At 43.8% G+C, this 13785-nt stretch overlaps 1 protein-coding gene across 2 annotated transcripts in view; it reads right to left on the bottom strand.

The window, feature by feature from the left end:
- C5 (complement C5) overlaps nt 1-7932 on the bottom strand; it is a 352588-nt gene extending 344656 nt beyond the window's left edge. Inside the window, exons 1-2 of one of the 2 annotated variants that reach the window (XM_086920988.1) lie at nt 7742-7932; nt 7387-7682 (exon numbers count right to left, since the gene is read on the bottom strand). In XM_086920988.1, the coding sequence (XP_086777114.1) occupies nt 7387-7451 (65 nt within the window). In that variant the 5' untranslated portion in view covers nt 7452-7682; nt 7742-7932. Of the gene's footprint in view, nt 1-7386 lie in introns of both variants that reach the window. The other variant, XM_086920987.1, reaches the window with a different exon arrangement.
- Nucleotides 7933-13785: the final 5853 nt, after the last annotated feature.

Raw genomic sequence — 13785 nt, 5'->3', positions numbered from 1 at the left:
TAAGGCTCCAGACGGCCCCTTAGTCAGCATACACAAACAAAAGGAGGCCAGATGGCCCCTGAACTGCTCGAGGTGAAAAAAGGCTCCTGCTGGGCATGGAAAGCAGACAATGTGCAGGTGCTGCTGAACGTGTCCTGGTGTCTTACACTGGGATAAGTTCAACATATTTCTGTGGGGCCTAACTTCTTGTCAGGGGGGACGGCGTCCACCCTGTGAAAATAGTGGGTGGGCGCCGTGTACCTGCGTGTACCCCCAACGTGTGCCCTTGTTAGTAACAATCTATTTTTTGGGCGCTAGATGGCAATTGCAAGTGGACTGTTGGAGTTATAAATAAACAATACAACTAAAAACAGAGCCAAAAAATAGATGAGTGCTGGTAATTGTGACCATCTCGGGAGCTTACAAATGTAAAGTGAAAAGGAAGTTGGGTCTGTAAAGTCAGAGTGCATCTTGTAAAATTCTAATAGTATGGCAACCTTGCATCTTTTTTTCATGGATCACCAGACCTCTTCTTGTGCCCCGAAAATGCCAACAGGCCCATAACAATGCCTAACATTAAAAATCTACAATGCCACACTTATGGCAGATTGTAGCTAAACAAATAGGAGTAACATAATAGATTTTCAAAACACACTATGGGCTTCGCACTGGCAGGCTCTAACGGGAATCTGTATGAGTAGGCAGAGCTACTGAAATTATGCGATTCTGCGGCTGCAACTTTTTTTTGCATTATTATGAGTTTGCCACATTTGCCACATAATCCATTGACTGCTGCATAATCTGCCGAATTTTACAAAAAATGTATTTTGTTTTTAGATCAAAGGGTTCAAAAGATGCCGATAAATGTCCGTGCGTAATGGAAGGCCCTCCGCAAAGATTAACTGGTTGTCTTTCAGTTGCTTATTTCTGCATTAGGTTGTTAAACTGGTGCTAGTGAGGTGAAATCTTTGCCCAGGCAGTATTACTATTTGAAAAAAGTTACAAAATAATTAAGTAATACTATCAGAAAATATGTTGCATTATTCTACATAATTTGACTTTTCTTGGTGCATAATTTAGCCAACCCTGCCACATAATTTGGTGCTCCCCTGCCGAAAAATTCCAGTGACCCTGCCTGTAGGCCACTCCACCACAGTCGGCACTGCAGCCTCAGAATAACTTAGGTGCAGAGCTTTTAAGTGGGCCAGGTCCCTCCAGGTCTGGAATCCAGTAGCAATTAAGAACAGAAACTGAAACGGGTCCCTATAGGGCCCCGTGTTCATAGCCTTAACAATAAAGGCAAAAACACTGATCGGTTTTTGAACAATGAATGTAAAGATGTTTAGGTAATCAATGTCAGCGATTTGGTTTCTGTTTATATTTCACATTTTACTATATATTGTATTCACTAATTATGATAGCTATTTCCAGGATGTTGTTGGTGTTTTTTTTTTTCATTAAGCATATTACACTTGTATAATACACATTTTCAACGGAATCGCCTCCATGCATTTATAACAGCCATGACTGAGAGCTCTGAAGGCTGAAGGCAGAATGAGTTTCTCGCTGTGAGTGTCAGTGGGTCTAAATGGTGTTCAGAATACATGTTCATCAAATCCATGGCGTCTCTGCAGAGCGCACAGGGCAATGGTCACTCATTTCAGTCACAGTTGTGCTTCTGTACAAAATGTGCTTTAAATGGGCTGGTACTGACCGGTACTGAGTACTGGCACTTTTTTATTTTGAGAGGGAGAGTACCTGCACTTCTCAAGAAAAACATAATACTTTTAATTGAAGAGTACCAGCACTTCTCAAGAAAAACATAATACTTTTAATTGGAGAGTACCAGCACTTCTCAGAAACAAGTAGGCACTCTGGTACATAGTACCTGCACTTTTGTATCCCCATTTCAAGCAATGAGTGTGTGTGAAGGAAGTCCACAGGTCAACAAATATTGACCAGGCGAAAGTAAAAGAAAATACAGTGTTTACAGGTGAGTGGGTGCATTGTCTGTCTGGGAGGGTGGTCTTGAAGTGAAGGACATGTGAGGAAGTGCATTCAGGAAAGTGAAGTAGGATGCCGAAGAGGAAAGAGGTGGTACAAAAGGGGGTGGTGATGGACGAAGCATCTGAATCAATCAAACACTCACACCCAGTCAAAAGATCTGGGTTTAATCCATCACCGTTCTTTAGCCCACTCTGCCACCCCAGTTCAGACATGGCTATATGCAAATCAGTCTGACCTGTGCCTCATGGGAACAGTCCAGCCCGAACTGCCAAGCCATGTCTTCCCTGGACCGGAAACAAGCTTACGAAGACTGGTTTCTGGCATTCCAGCCGTCTTCAGCCCGGCTTGCTTGAATCCAGTGGCAAAGTGAGCAAGGGACTCACGTCTGAGCATACCCTGCCACACTTATGGCGGCCCCTCGGCTCACATCTGCCTTAAAACGAGTGACACACAGGCACTGCATCCTTGGCACAACGAATGAATTTCTGAACACTGACTTTGAACTTGGCGTAAAACTTGTGCGGGCAACTACGGGACTCGGTCACAGAGGGCTTAGAATTACAGCACAAAAATGTTGCCCTAAGCACAGGGAGAAGGTGCACAGCTAAAATGGTGAAACAAACGCTCCAGTATGGGGAGCTTGCCATTAAAATCAAAATAGAGGAAGAGTACAGAGGTACTAAGGATCTAGAGTATGTAGTGAAAGAAATACTTGAAAAAGTATTTGTGACAAGGAGGACCCGGACTCGGGCCCTCCTGGCTTTCCTTTACCTGTGTACCCTCTTTTTGCACAGTATACCGATACCTGGAAAACGGCTGGCGACTGGTTCGACCCCACACAGGACCCGGAGGAGCCGTGTTACTTTAATTGGGCGGAGTTGGACCATGAGCCCGCCCACCAGCAGGAGGTAAAGGAACGCCCGAAACACACTCAGGTGTGTATTACACCCGGAGGTAGTGGAGAGTGGTGGCGTGAGAAAGGTGCTGAGTGGAGGAGGACAGAGGACGGAGAAACGAGGATTGCGATCGAGGAGGAGGCAGGAGAGCAGTGGAGGAGGTCGGGAGAGGAGACGAGCGTGGAACATCGGAAAGCGGAGGCGGGAGAGGAACAGCGGAGAACGGAGGCAGGAGTCGAGGGAGGCAGCGGATCACTGACCTGCAAAGTCGAGGGGCGAAAGAACAGAGACGACTGCGACAAGCCGGAGGCCAACGGGAAGGCGCATCGCCCAGCCACACTTCACACGAAGTGTGGCTAGAGCAGGTACGGTCACAGTTCACGGGGTGAGCGGGCCGTAAGTGGGGTAAACCTCCGTGACACAATCCAAGCGACCTTCTGTGCACCGATTCCCCACCCATCACCTTATCGGCACCCTAAACTTTGAGAGCACGTGTGGTCCCTCACTTCCCTACCCTAATCACGCATCACAACCTTTGCCTAATATTGGTTTCTTTCTTTCTTGGCGGCATTCCTGACGGGAGTCGAAAACGGCGGAAGCAAGGCCTACAACACCCAGGAGGCACCAGGAGTTTTGGCAGCTGGGAACGGCGAAACAAGCGGCAGAGGACGCCGAAAACCCATTACCATTCTATAGAGTACCAGTACAGAAGAGAAGGCAATACAAAACAATAAAACCCTTGTTGCCTAGAACTCCTTTGTCAGTGAGTTTATTTGATAACCGGGCCAAAAGCCCACAGTATTCAAATGTACTGCTAAGGATTTAAAATGTGTACAGCAAAACAAAGATAGAGGTTTTTTTGAAATTACGTTTTTTACAGAGCTGAAATATGAAATTGTTTTACAGGGAGTGTCACTCATGTGTTCACATGAGAACCTCAAGGGGGTAAAAATTACTGCTATGGCAGCAGCAAATGATGTGCCAGTAATTGTCCATATGTACAATGCCCATGTGTCTACATGGGAGATTGAATGTTTTTTAAATAGGTTTTGCGCAAAGGTGAGGGGAGGTTTATTACAGAGAAATACGTTTGGAATATGGAATGGCAAGAGGAAGTTTTTTGTGATACTTAAACCAAACCCTGCTGGGGGAGAGACCCACCTCCCACAAACCTTTGCATTGGACCCAAACAGAGGCTATTTAAACTACCCAAGCCAACCACAATATTGTAGGAACGGTTTAAGTTTTGGCCACCTTAAAGAAGAATGCAAAAATGAGGGTTGCAAGTTCTGTGGGGACATAGGCCACAAACACACCGAATGTAATGCCCCCAAATCATGTAACCTATGTGGATCCAAAGAGCACCTTTATAGAGCATGCCCAAAGCAAAGATTCTCATATGCGGCATCTGCAGCTGCCAAACATCACCAGCCAGGGGATAGTAAACCTTATGCCGCAGTACTGGCACCATTAATCTTTAAGACAGTTAGTGATGGAGGCACCAGGGAAACACCCAACACAAAAAAACAAGTAATACAAGTTGCACCTACCCCTACCCCACAGGCAGAACAGGAACAAACCAAGGAAAGTACACAGGGAGTAGAGGAAACTCAAATGACAGAAATAGTGGAAAGTGAAAAGAAAGTTAAAGGGATGTCAGACATAGACTCACAAGTGGAAGACAGGGAAATAGATTCAGATTGTACTCTTATCCCTACAGATATATAAAACATCATCAAAGAAGCCAAGGACAGGGCACAGGAAAAAAGGGAAAGAGAAGAACAGACCTCCTCAGAAAAGGAAACAAAAACCACTGAGGGCCAAATGCAGATTGTTAAAAAAAGAAATAAAATCAAAATTAAAAAACAAACGGCGGACCCAAGTGGTCCGGCCGCAACAGAACAGAAAGAAACTAAGAAGAAAACTCTACCAAAAGAGAACTGCTCAGGGTCCAGGTATAGTGTACTAGGGGACCTCTCAGACTCAGAAGACCTAGGATATAGCTTATTCTCTTAAGAGGTAGGAGTAACCCCCCACAAAGACCTTTTTCTACAGTCCCCATACTTAGGGGGAGCAGAAGAAATTGGCGGGCAAGAGACGCAAAATAGTGAGAGCAATCAGCAAATATGTGACAGCATCTGGTCGCCATTGAGCTTTGAAAATGTTCAGTTTTAACATGTATTGTATACTGTGCAAAGTAATCACCATTGCAAATATAATGTTTAACATCATATCATGGAATGCCTGAGGAATGAGCTCACAAGTGAAAAGAGCGTCAGTGTTTGAGCTCTGCAAAGTACAAAAAGGGGACTGTATATGTTTACAGGAATGTGCAATTCCCCACTCCACGGACTACAGTCACATATCCAAATATTGGGAAGAAGGCCCCTCCAAATGGTCTGGGGGTGGAAACAAGAATGCTGGAATAAGCATTCTCATAAAAAACAAAGAAATGTCAATCCTTGATACTAAAATTATACAGCCAGGCAGGGCTATGATGGTCACCATACAATACAGAAACACCACCTTTAAGGTCTGTAATATTTATGCACCAACCGACAAGAATGAAAGAATGTCCCTGTTTGAAATGCTCCCACTTTTTATTGCAGGTGCAACCCCAATGGTGTTAACAGGGGATTTCAACTGCATCATAAACCCACAGACAGATGTGGCAAGAAAAATTGTTACGAAATTGATAAGTCTGCAAAATGTCTCAAAAACATGTGTAAAGATTTGCAACTGTCAGATACAGGGGCAAAATCAGGGTCAAAACAAACACTGTTTGCTACAAGCTTCATCTTATCAAGAGTGGGCATATGTAAACTAGACAATACAAAGCCTTTTTTACTAGAACCACCCCCTGCGTACAAAGGCATCAAACCTTTCTTCAAGAGGCTGGAAGAGAGACAAATTCAAGCGAAGGACATAACACTCCAGATGGCCTTAAGCAAAGAACTGAAAGAAACGGACTCAGTGACAATGGTAAACAACTTATCAGAGAAGCAATCAGGGAAGGTTTGGGAGATGGTGAACCACAAAGACTTGACAAACTCCCAGAAAGACTTGGCATGGATGATGGTATCCAAATGCCTACCAGTGAAGCAATTCCAACATGCAAGGAAAGTGGCAAAAACAGCAAGATGTCCAACACCAGGCTGTGCAGCAGATCAATCCCGGATGCACCTCATTTGGAACTGCGGCGGAGCACAAAGCATGTGGAAGGCAATGGGACAGCTCATTAAAGAATTAACAGGACAGGCATCCCTGTCCTATGAAAGGGTTCTATATGGGTTGGGCATGAGTTGCAATGCAAATAAAGAAAGGACACTACGGAGAATAATAAACTGCGTGAAAGAGGCGATGTGGGAAAACAGGAACCTTTCCTTGTACAAACACCAAGCAATCACGGAAAAAGAATGCCAAAAACTTGTTTTCACTAAAATGTTCTCTTACATGTGCATAGACACCAATAGATTTGGACAAGAGTGGGCAAAGGAAACTTGGAAAATCAGGAGTTGGTCTGGATGGGTAAAATGAGAAATCTTGATGGAAAACCACCAAAGATAGCCTAATGCGCTTCTTTGAGAAGGGTTAAATGTACAGCACCCAAATATAAGGGACTGCTTAAAATGTAAACCTGACAAATAATTTTAAATAAAGTATATTTTTACAAACAAAAAAAAAATCTGAATCAATCAAACACTCACACCCAGTCAAAAGATCTGGGTTTAATCCATCACCGTTCTTTAGCCCACTCTGCCACCCCAGTTCAGACATGGCTATATGCAAATCAGTCTGACCCTGTGCCTCATGAGAACAGTCCAGCCCGAACTGCCAAGCCATGTCTTCCCTGGACCGGAAACAAGCTTCCGAGGACCGGTTTCTGGCATTCCAGCCGTCTTCAGCCCGGCTTGCTTGAATCCTGTGGCAAAGTGAGCAAGGGACACACGTCTGAGCATACCCTGCCACACTTATGGCAGCCAAAAGCGGTACAAAAGGGGGTGGCGATGGAAGGAGCATCTGAATCAATCAAACACTCCCACCCAGTCAAAAGATGGTGACATTTAAGAATTGCACATGTAGGAGATGTGAAGAAAAAGTGTGCACTTGTCTAACAGAATGAAATCAACGGGTGTGACTGATACAGTCTATAGACCATACCTCTTCCACATGCCTCATTAATGCTTCATTCATAGACTCACAATTCAAAGGTTTTCAACATTAATTATTTACACGAAAACCATTGCCCTTACTCATTTATCTAACAACCCTTGACAAAGCCAATAGACCTGGTTGGATTTAAGTGCTTGCAGAAGGAGCAACACTACGGAATCACAGAAGTTTAGTTTACATGTTCCAGCCACAGCCTTAGTTATACAGGCCACGCCCCATTTAGAGACCAATAACCCCCCACTACATCCCCCCCCCCCCTCCAACCCCCAACAGACACCTTTGTGAACCCACCTACAGCCCTGCTTTGTTAGGCACATTTTAGTAAACTTACGTTAGGTCTTGACTCCAGCTGCTTGTACATAGCGCCAAGAAGCACGCGATGTGGAGAATCTCCATGACCCGCAAACGAGAAAACGGCAGAGGCACTTGGCCCGGGCAGCGGACCGGAGGCGGCTCAGTGACCGGGGAGGAAGTGCGGGCAGCGATACACAGTCAGGTATCAAAATACATCGTTTTATGGGCACGCGAAGGCAAGAGACGGCCGTGGGAGCCCTCCAGAGGGCAGGGCCTGGCACTGTCCGCAGAGGGAAAGAGACAGGAGAGCTCTATAGACGGCAGGAACTGACACTGCCCGCAGAGGGAAAGAGTCAGGACAGGAGAGCTCTCCAGGGGGCAGGAACTGACACTGTCCGCAGAGGGAAAGAGACTGCCAGGTGAGCTCTCCAGGGGGCAGGAACAGGCTGTGTCCGCAGAGGGGCAGGGACAGTTTGGTCAGCTCTCTAGAGGACAGATACTGGCCCTGTCCGAAGATACTGGCCCTGTCCGAAGAGGGAGAGAGACTGACAGGTGACCTCTCCAGAGGGCAGGAACTGGCTGTGTCCACAAAGGTCCAATGACCCTCCTCTTACCCCGGCCTGCTGTTGGAAGGTGGTCCGCGGAGTTAATCATTGTAAACTTTCTGAGGTTAAAGGGCCTTTCGACTCCCGCCTCTCCTGACACCCCAAGGCCCTGTGCTGTGATACTGGCTAACACCTCCCAATTCACTGATGAAAGGAGGAGCCATCACCGGGACAAAAGCTGGCGAACCCCCATTGTCCAGACGTGTTGACAGGCAGCCTAATGTCTGAATGAGTCATGGTAAACAGAGTTACCAGACCGTGCCGAGGGATTGGAGCCATGTTTTAAGCGCATTTTATTGTTGTTTATTTAGACCCTAAACGAGGTCAACAAAACGAGCCACACCAGTCCAGCCAATTCGTGTCTTTTAAAAAGAAGTTGACAAACCTAAATGACATACGATGAAATAAAACAAAATTAAACGCAGAACAAGCGGAGGACAATCATAGAGTCTCACTTCACTAAAATTGATTTATTACAGAGGTACAAAAAAATCTAAATGTTAACACCAACGAGTTCGTTTTGATGAGACAGAATGAAGACTGCAGCTCCTTCAGGAGAAGATTGCAAACCAGCCCTCCTGATCCAACTCCTGGTGGGAGCGCCTTAAAGTGAACACCTACTTGCAACCTATGATCAGGCTCAGTTCAAGATAAGGTTGTAGCTTTTACCTGTGCTGAACCTGTAATCACTTCACATGTGGGAGCGGTGCCCTGCGTCAAGTTTGATACCGGCCACGGGGACCAGCAGTACGTCGAATTTCAGTTGCTGTTGTCAAAGTTGATAAACTGGCAATGGAAATCCAGATGAGCCGAAGGCAGGTGCTTGAGGTAGGAATGGAAAGACCCTCCTAGGGCTAGATGTAGGTAAATAGTATTTACCGATTCGTAAATACCGAATTTTACCGATTCGGTATTTACGAATCGGTAAATACTGCATGTTGCAGAAATACATGCCCTAAGGGCATGTATGTCTGCAACATGGCACTGTAGCAATTTGCATTAAATTTTTGTTTTTTTGTTTTTGTTATTTACCACCAACTTGTAGTTGGTGGTAAATAACGAATCCTAACATGGGATAAGCACTCATTTAAGTGCTACCTACATTAGGAATTCGGTAATTTACAGAATCAGTATTTAAGAAATAAGGCCCACATGCATCAAGCACTTTTTCATTCGCAAACGGTGCGATTCCTTAAAATCGGCCGTTTGCGAATGCAAAAGTGCTTTTTGGGATGCATGAAGCAATTTTAGAATTCGTAACATGTTTGCGAATTCTAAAATTGCGGGTGCTTTTAAGAAGTCGCAGATGTGCGATTTCTTAAAAGCAATGCATCATTATTTTAAAAAGTGAAAATTCGCAAATAGGGTGCCAAATTTACCGAGTGGTTGAACCACTCGGTAAATTTGGAAAAAGTGTTTAAAATGTTGAAAATGCTTTTTTTTCAACATTCATGTTACGGACACACATGTCCTTAGGACATGTGTGTGTGCAACATGATGCGAAAAATACATTTCAGGGGTGCATGGGGGGGTCCTTTGGACCCCCCCCTGCACCCATGAAATTTTCTAAGTGCCACTCGCAATTTGCATTGACTCCTATGGGCCTTTTGGCCCATAGGAATCAATGGGAATTGCGAAAATTAACTTAAGAATTCGGTATTTCTTTGGGATTCGGTAAAAATTGCGATTTTTACCGAATCACAAAGAAATACCGAAAAAAATGATGCATAGCATTTTGCACTTCTTAATTTGCGATTCCTTATTTTTCGCAAATTAAGAAATGCAAAATGACACAATGATGCATGTGGGCCAAAGTAATTTACAGATTCCTTATATTACCGATTCTGTAAATTACCGAATCCTTAATTTCGGCCCCCTACATAAGAAAAGTCTATTACCGGTTTGTAACAGCCGAAATTCGTTAATTTCGGCCGTTACAGACGGGTAACGGGCCACTTACATCTGGCCCCTACTTGGGAATCTCATCGCGGAATCAACAAGAGCACCACGGGATTCCTGTGTCCAGTCCTACTACAAAAAAACAATTGAAGACAGATCCCGCTTGTCTTGCTGGAACCGATGCCGAGAAATTCAGAGGGCAGAGTTTGGGTAGAATCTTACCTTCTGTTCAATTCAAGAAAGACCAGGACCGAAACTTGATTGTTTCAACTGCAAATTTTGCTTATATAAATGGTGATAAAGTGATCTAACTGTGTGTGACTGACTGAAAAATATAATCGCTGTGGTACACTCGCCTGGATGAAGGCCTTATCAGCTAAATGTGAAATGTGGTGTTTGTCACTTAAGTCGGGGGGGGGGGGGGGTTGGAGGGAAAAATCCCCCTAAGAAAATGATACGTTGCCACAACTTCTAGCTGTATCCATCAGGGACCAGCTGAACGTAATATATGTTTGATGTCTCTTTCTCATATATACTAATACCTTGCTTTTGGATGTATTAATTCTCAAGAAATGTTCTGAGGCATATCAATGTAAGCTGTCAGGATAATTTGGATCGGCCACAATATGACCTGGTCCTTTGCTTAACAGTCGGATCTGGATTACTGCTTGTCCTACGCCTGCACATCTATGTGCTACGCTAACAGTTTATATGTGTTCTTAACTGTGACAACAAATCCCTGTTCTATTTTTATAAATGTGTGTTCACCCAGTGTACCACCAAGAAAATTGCTGTAACCCAGTGTTTCTACCAATTATAGTGATGCAAAAACTATCAAAGACAATGTAAAAAATGTGATGTGGGGTATGGGATGCCTCACGGAAGTAACACCATGGGAACTCACTGGTTGGTTCTCACCTGTGAGCTCAGGTTCTCATCATCAGCACACCCATACCATAAGCCAGGATTCCGAGTGTGCTCCGCTTGATTTCAAGCTGCGCACACTCGGAATCCCGACTGACGGCAGGCAGACCGGGATATACATTGATGCAGTGTGACCAGAATTGAAAGGGGGCCGCAAGTATGCCCGCAAGGGGCAGTGAAGTGGTATCAAACTTCGCATGAAGTAATTGCAGTGTGGTGACAACTGACCCTCGCCCTTAAGAAGTTGCCTGAAATTTAGTAGGCAATGAAACATAATGGCCTCCTCGGCGATAGTAGGCGACAGAGTGTCTTTTAATATGAGCAAACACACAGCATAAATAAAGTCAGAAAGCTAGTGGTTGTTTTGCTCAGTTTTAATCTAATGGGGTGGTCCCAATAGTATTAGATTCTACTTCATTAGTTCAGGGGTCAGGCACAGGGAGCACTGGGGAGATTCATCCTAGCATGCACATAACTAGTATTTCCACTTTTTTGTTATCATTATTACATTTTTTGTTATGGTATGGGCATGCTGATGATGAGAACCTGAGCTCACAGGTGAGAACCAACCAGTGAGCTCCCATGGTGTTACTTCCGTGAGGCATCCCATTCCCCACATCACATTTTTAACATTGTCTTTGATAGTTTTTGCATCACTATAATTGGTAGAAACACTGGCTAACAGCAATTTTCTTGGTGGTACACTGGGCGAACACACATTTATAAAAATAGAACAGGGATTCATTGTCACAGTTAAGAATACAGATAAACTATTAGCGTAGCACATAGATGTGCAGGCGTAGGACAAGCAGAAATCCAGATCATACTGGTAAGCAAAGGACCAGGTCATATTGTGGCTGATATGTTGAGTGGGGGCAGACCTGGGTCCTGTCAAACCCCTTGAGCTCCTTTATGAGGATAAAGATAATTTGGATACCTTTAGTAGTTAGATCTAAAATTACCAGTCATCCTCGTATAATAGGATCCGTAATAGTCAATCACCCAATTTAGGTGATTCACCTGCTGTCTGATTTAACTTACATTGCACATCGTATAAGGAAAATACAACAGATGCAGGAAGGCAGAACTCCGTCATCCATTTGTTGAATACATTTTTCAAGAAAGACCATGGTTCCAATCCAGAAAGGCCTATCACAAAGTTATATAACTCATTGTTTAGTTGCAGCAAACCAGTGGCATCCCAGATGCCTTTAATCTTTTCCATAGACTTAGGGCCAGATGTACAAACACATTTTCCCATAGACACAGATTGGGTAAAACTGTTTGATACATCTGGCTCTTAGACTGTAAACTCAGTCTAAGCTGCAGTGAAGTTAGTACAGCCAATAAAGGCAGAGTGCGCTAAATGGCTCCTCGGGCTCACATATTTATCAAGCAAGGCTTGGAGTGTAGCAATATTGTCTAGAGTTGAGCAACTGGCTATAAAGCCAGATTGCTGGGTTGGAATAATGTTGTTATCAAGGACCCAGGGTTGTAAATGTTCCTATGTACTTTTTGTAAAGCTCTTTCTTTCTGTGTCCAATAGGGCTATTTCTCTATAGCTGCTTCACCCCTTGTTATAGAGTGCACTGTTGCAGTGGGATGGGATTTGCACCGTGCAGTTTGTTAGTGCACTCAAGTGATTGGATCTTTAGTCCTGACTGAGGCATGACATCAACAAATCAACAGTACATCAATAACAGTGGATCACATTAGGCCCCACAAGGAGCACAGGGAGTAGTAAATTGGCAAACCATGAAGGTTTGTTAGTAGATTAGCAAAGTTACAAATTCCAATTATTTGAGGTTATCAAAAGTAAATGGTCAGTATGTGAGTATATCTGTTAGATAATTTGAAACAATTTAAAATATGCAAATACAAACAAAATGCTAAGAGTCATCATGGATCTAATTCTGTTTCTCATGAAGGTAAGATTCCCTAACATACCAAACTCGAGGAAATCAGGACATTTCTAGAGAAGTCAGGAAAGAGGTGTCAGCAAGTAAAGCCTCTGCAAGGCAGAATCAAATAAAGATTCAGGGCCATATGTATCATGGAAATTCGCAATCGCAAAGGCCGAAATTCGCAGAAGTTTGGTCTTTGCGAATGAGAATTTGCTAAATGGAATGTAGAAGCAAAACTGGTGCAAAATAAGGAATCGCAAAATTTGCGATTCCTTATTGTGCAATTGCATTTAAGGAATCGCAAATTTTGAGATTCCTTAAATGCTATGTATGTAGCCAAAAAAATTAGCAAAATGCCCTTAAAGAATCGCAAATTACCACCAACTTCTAGTTGGTGGTAAGTTGCGAATTCCTTGAAAAATGCACATTTTTGCATTTTTCAAAGTGCCATGTGATGCACATACATGCCCTTAGGGCATGTATGTGCGCCACATGTGCACCCATGCATATTTCAGGGGTGCAACAGGGTGTCCTTTGGACACCACTGCACCCTTGAAATTATTCTCAATTTGCGATTAGCAAATTGCGAATCGCAAATTGAGAATAACTTCCCATTCATTCCTATGGGCCTCCTGGCCCCTAGGAATGAATGGGAAAGTATTCCCTAATTGCGATTCGCAATTAAGGAATTCTAACGAATCGCAAAAAAATTGCGATTTTGTGCATACATACCTATTTGCGATTCTCAAATAGCGATTTCTTAAAAATCGGTATTTGAGAATCGCAAATGGGTATCTTGATACATATGGCCCTCAGTCAGGTAATTGAGAATGGTTTTGCTCAAGAGTATACCTCTTTAAGCAGGAGCACAGAAGTGTCACCTCTAAGGAGAGTGGAAAAGGGGCATCTGAACCTCACAAGCTCAACAATACACAACTAAAACACAATTTTGACATTTAGCAACACTTCCTATGATTTCCATGGAGGGAAAAACAATCAGTATAGAACATTTCATGATATGTTAGGGGCAATCCTCTTCCCAGCTATCGCACAATGGAAGTCTTTTCTGCGCGGCCTTCAAGAGATATCTGGTAGCAGGATGAT

This window comes from Lissotriton vulgaris, chromosome 5 (assembly GCF_964263255.1).
Source record: "Lissotriton vulgaris chromosome 5, aLisVul1.2, whole genome shotgun sequence".
Taxonomy (NCBI): Eukaryota; Metazoa; Chordata; class Amphibia; order Caudata; family Salamandridae; genus Lissotriton; species Lissotriton vulgaris.
The sequence above is the reverse complement of the archived record's forward strand: the minus strand, read 5'-3'. Positions and strand labels throughout refer to the sequence as shown.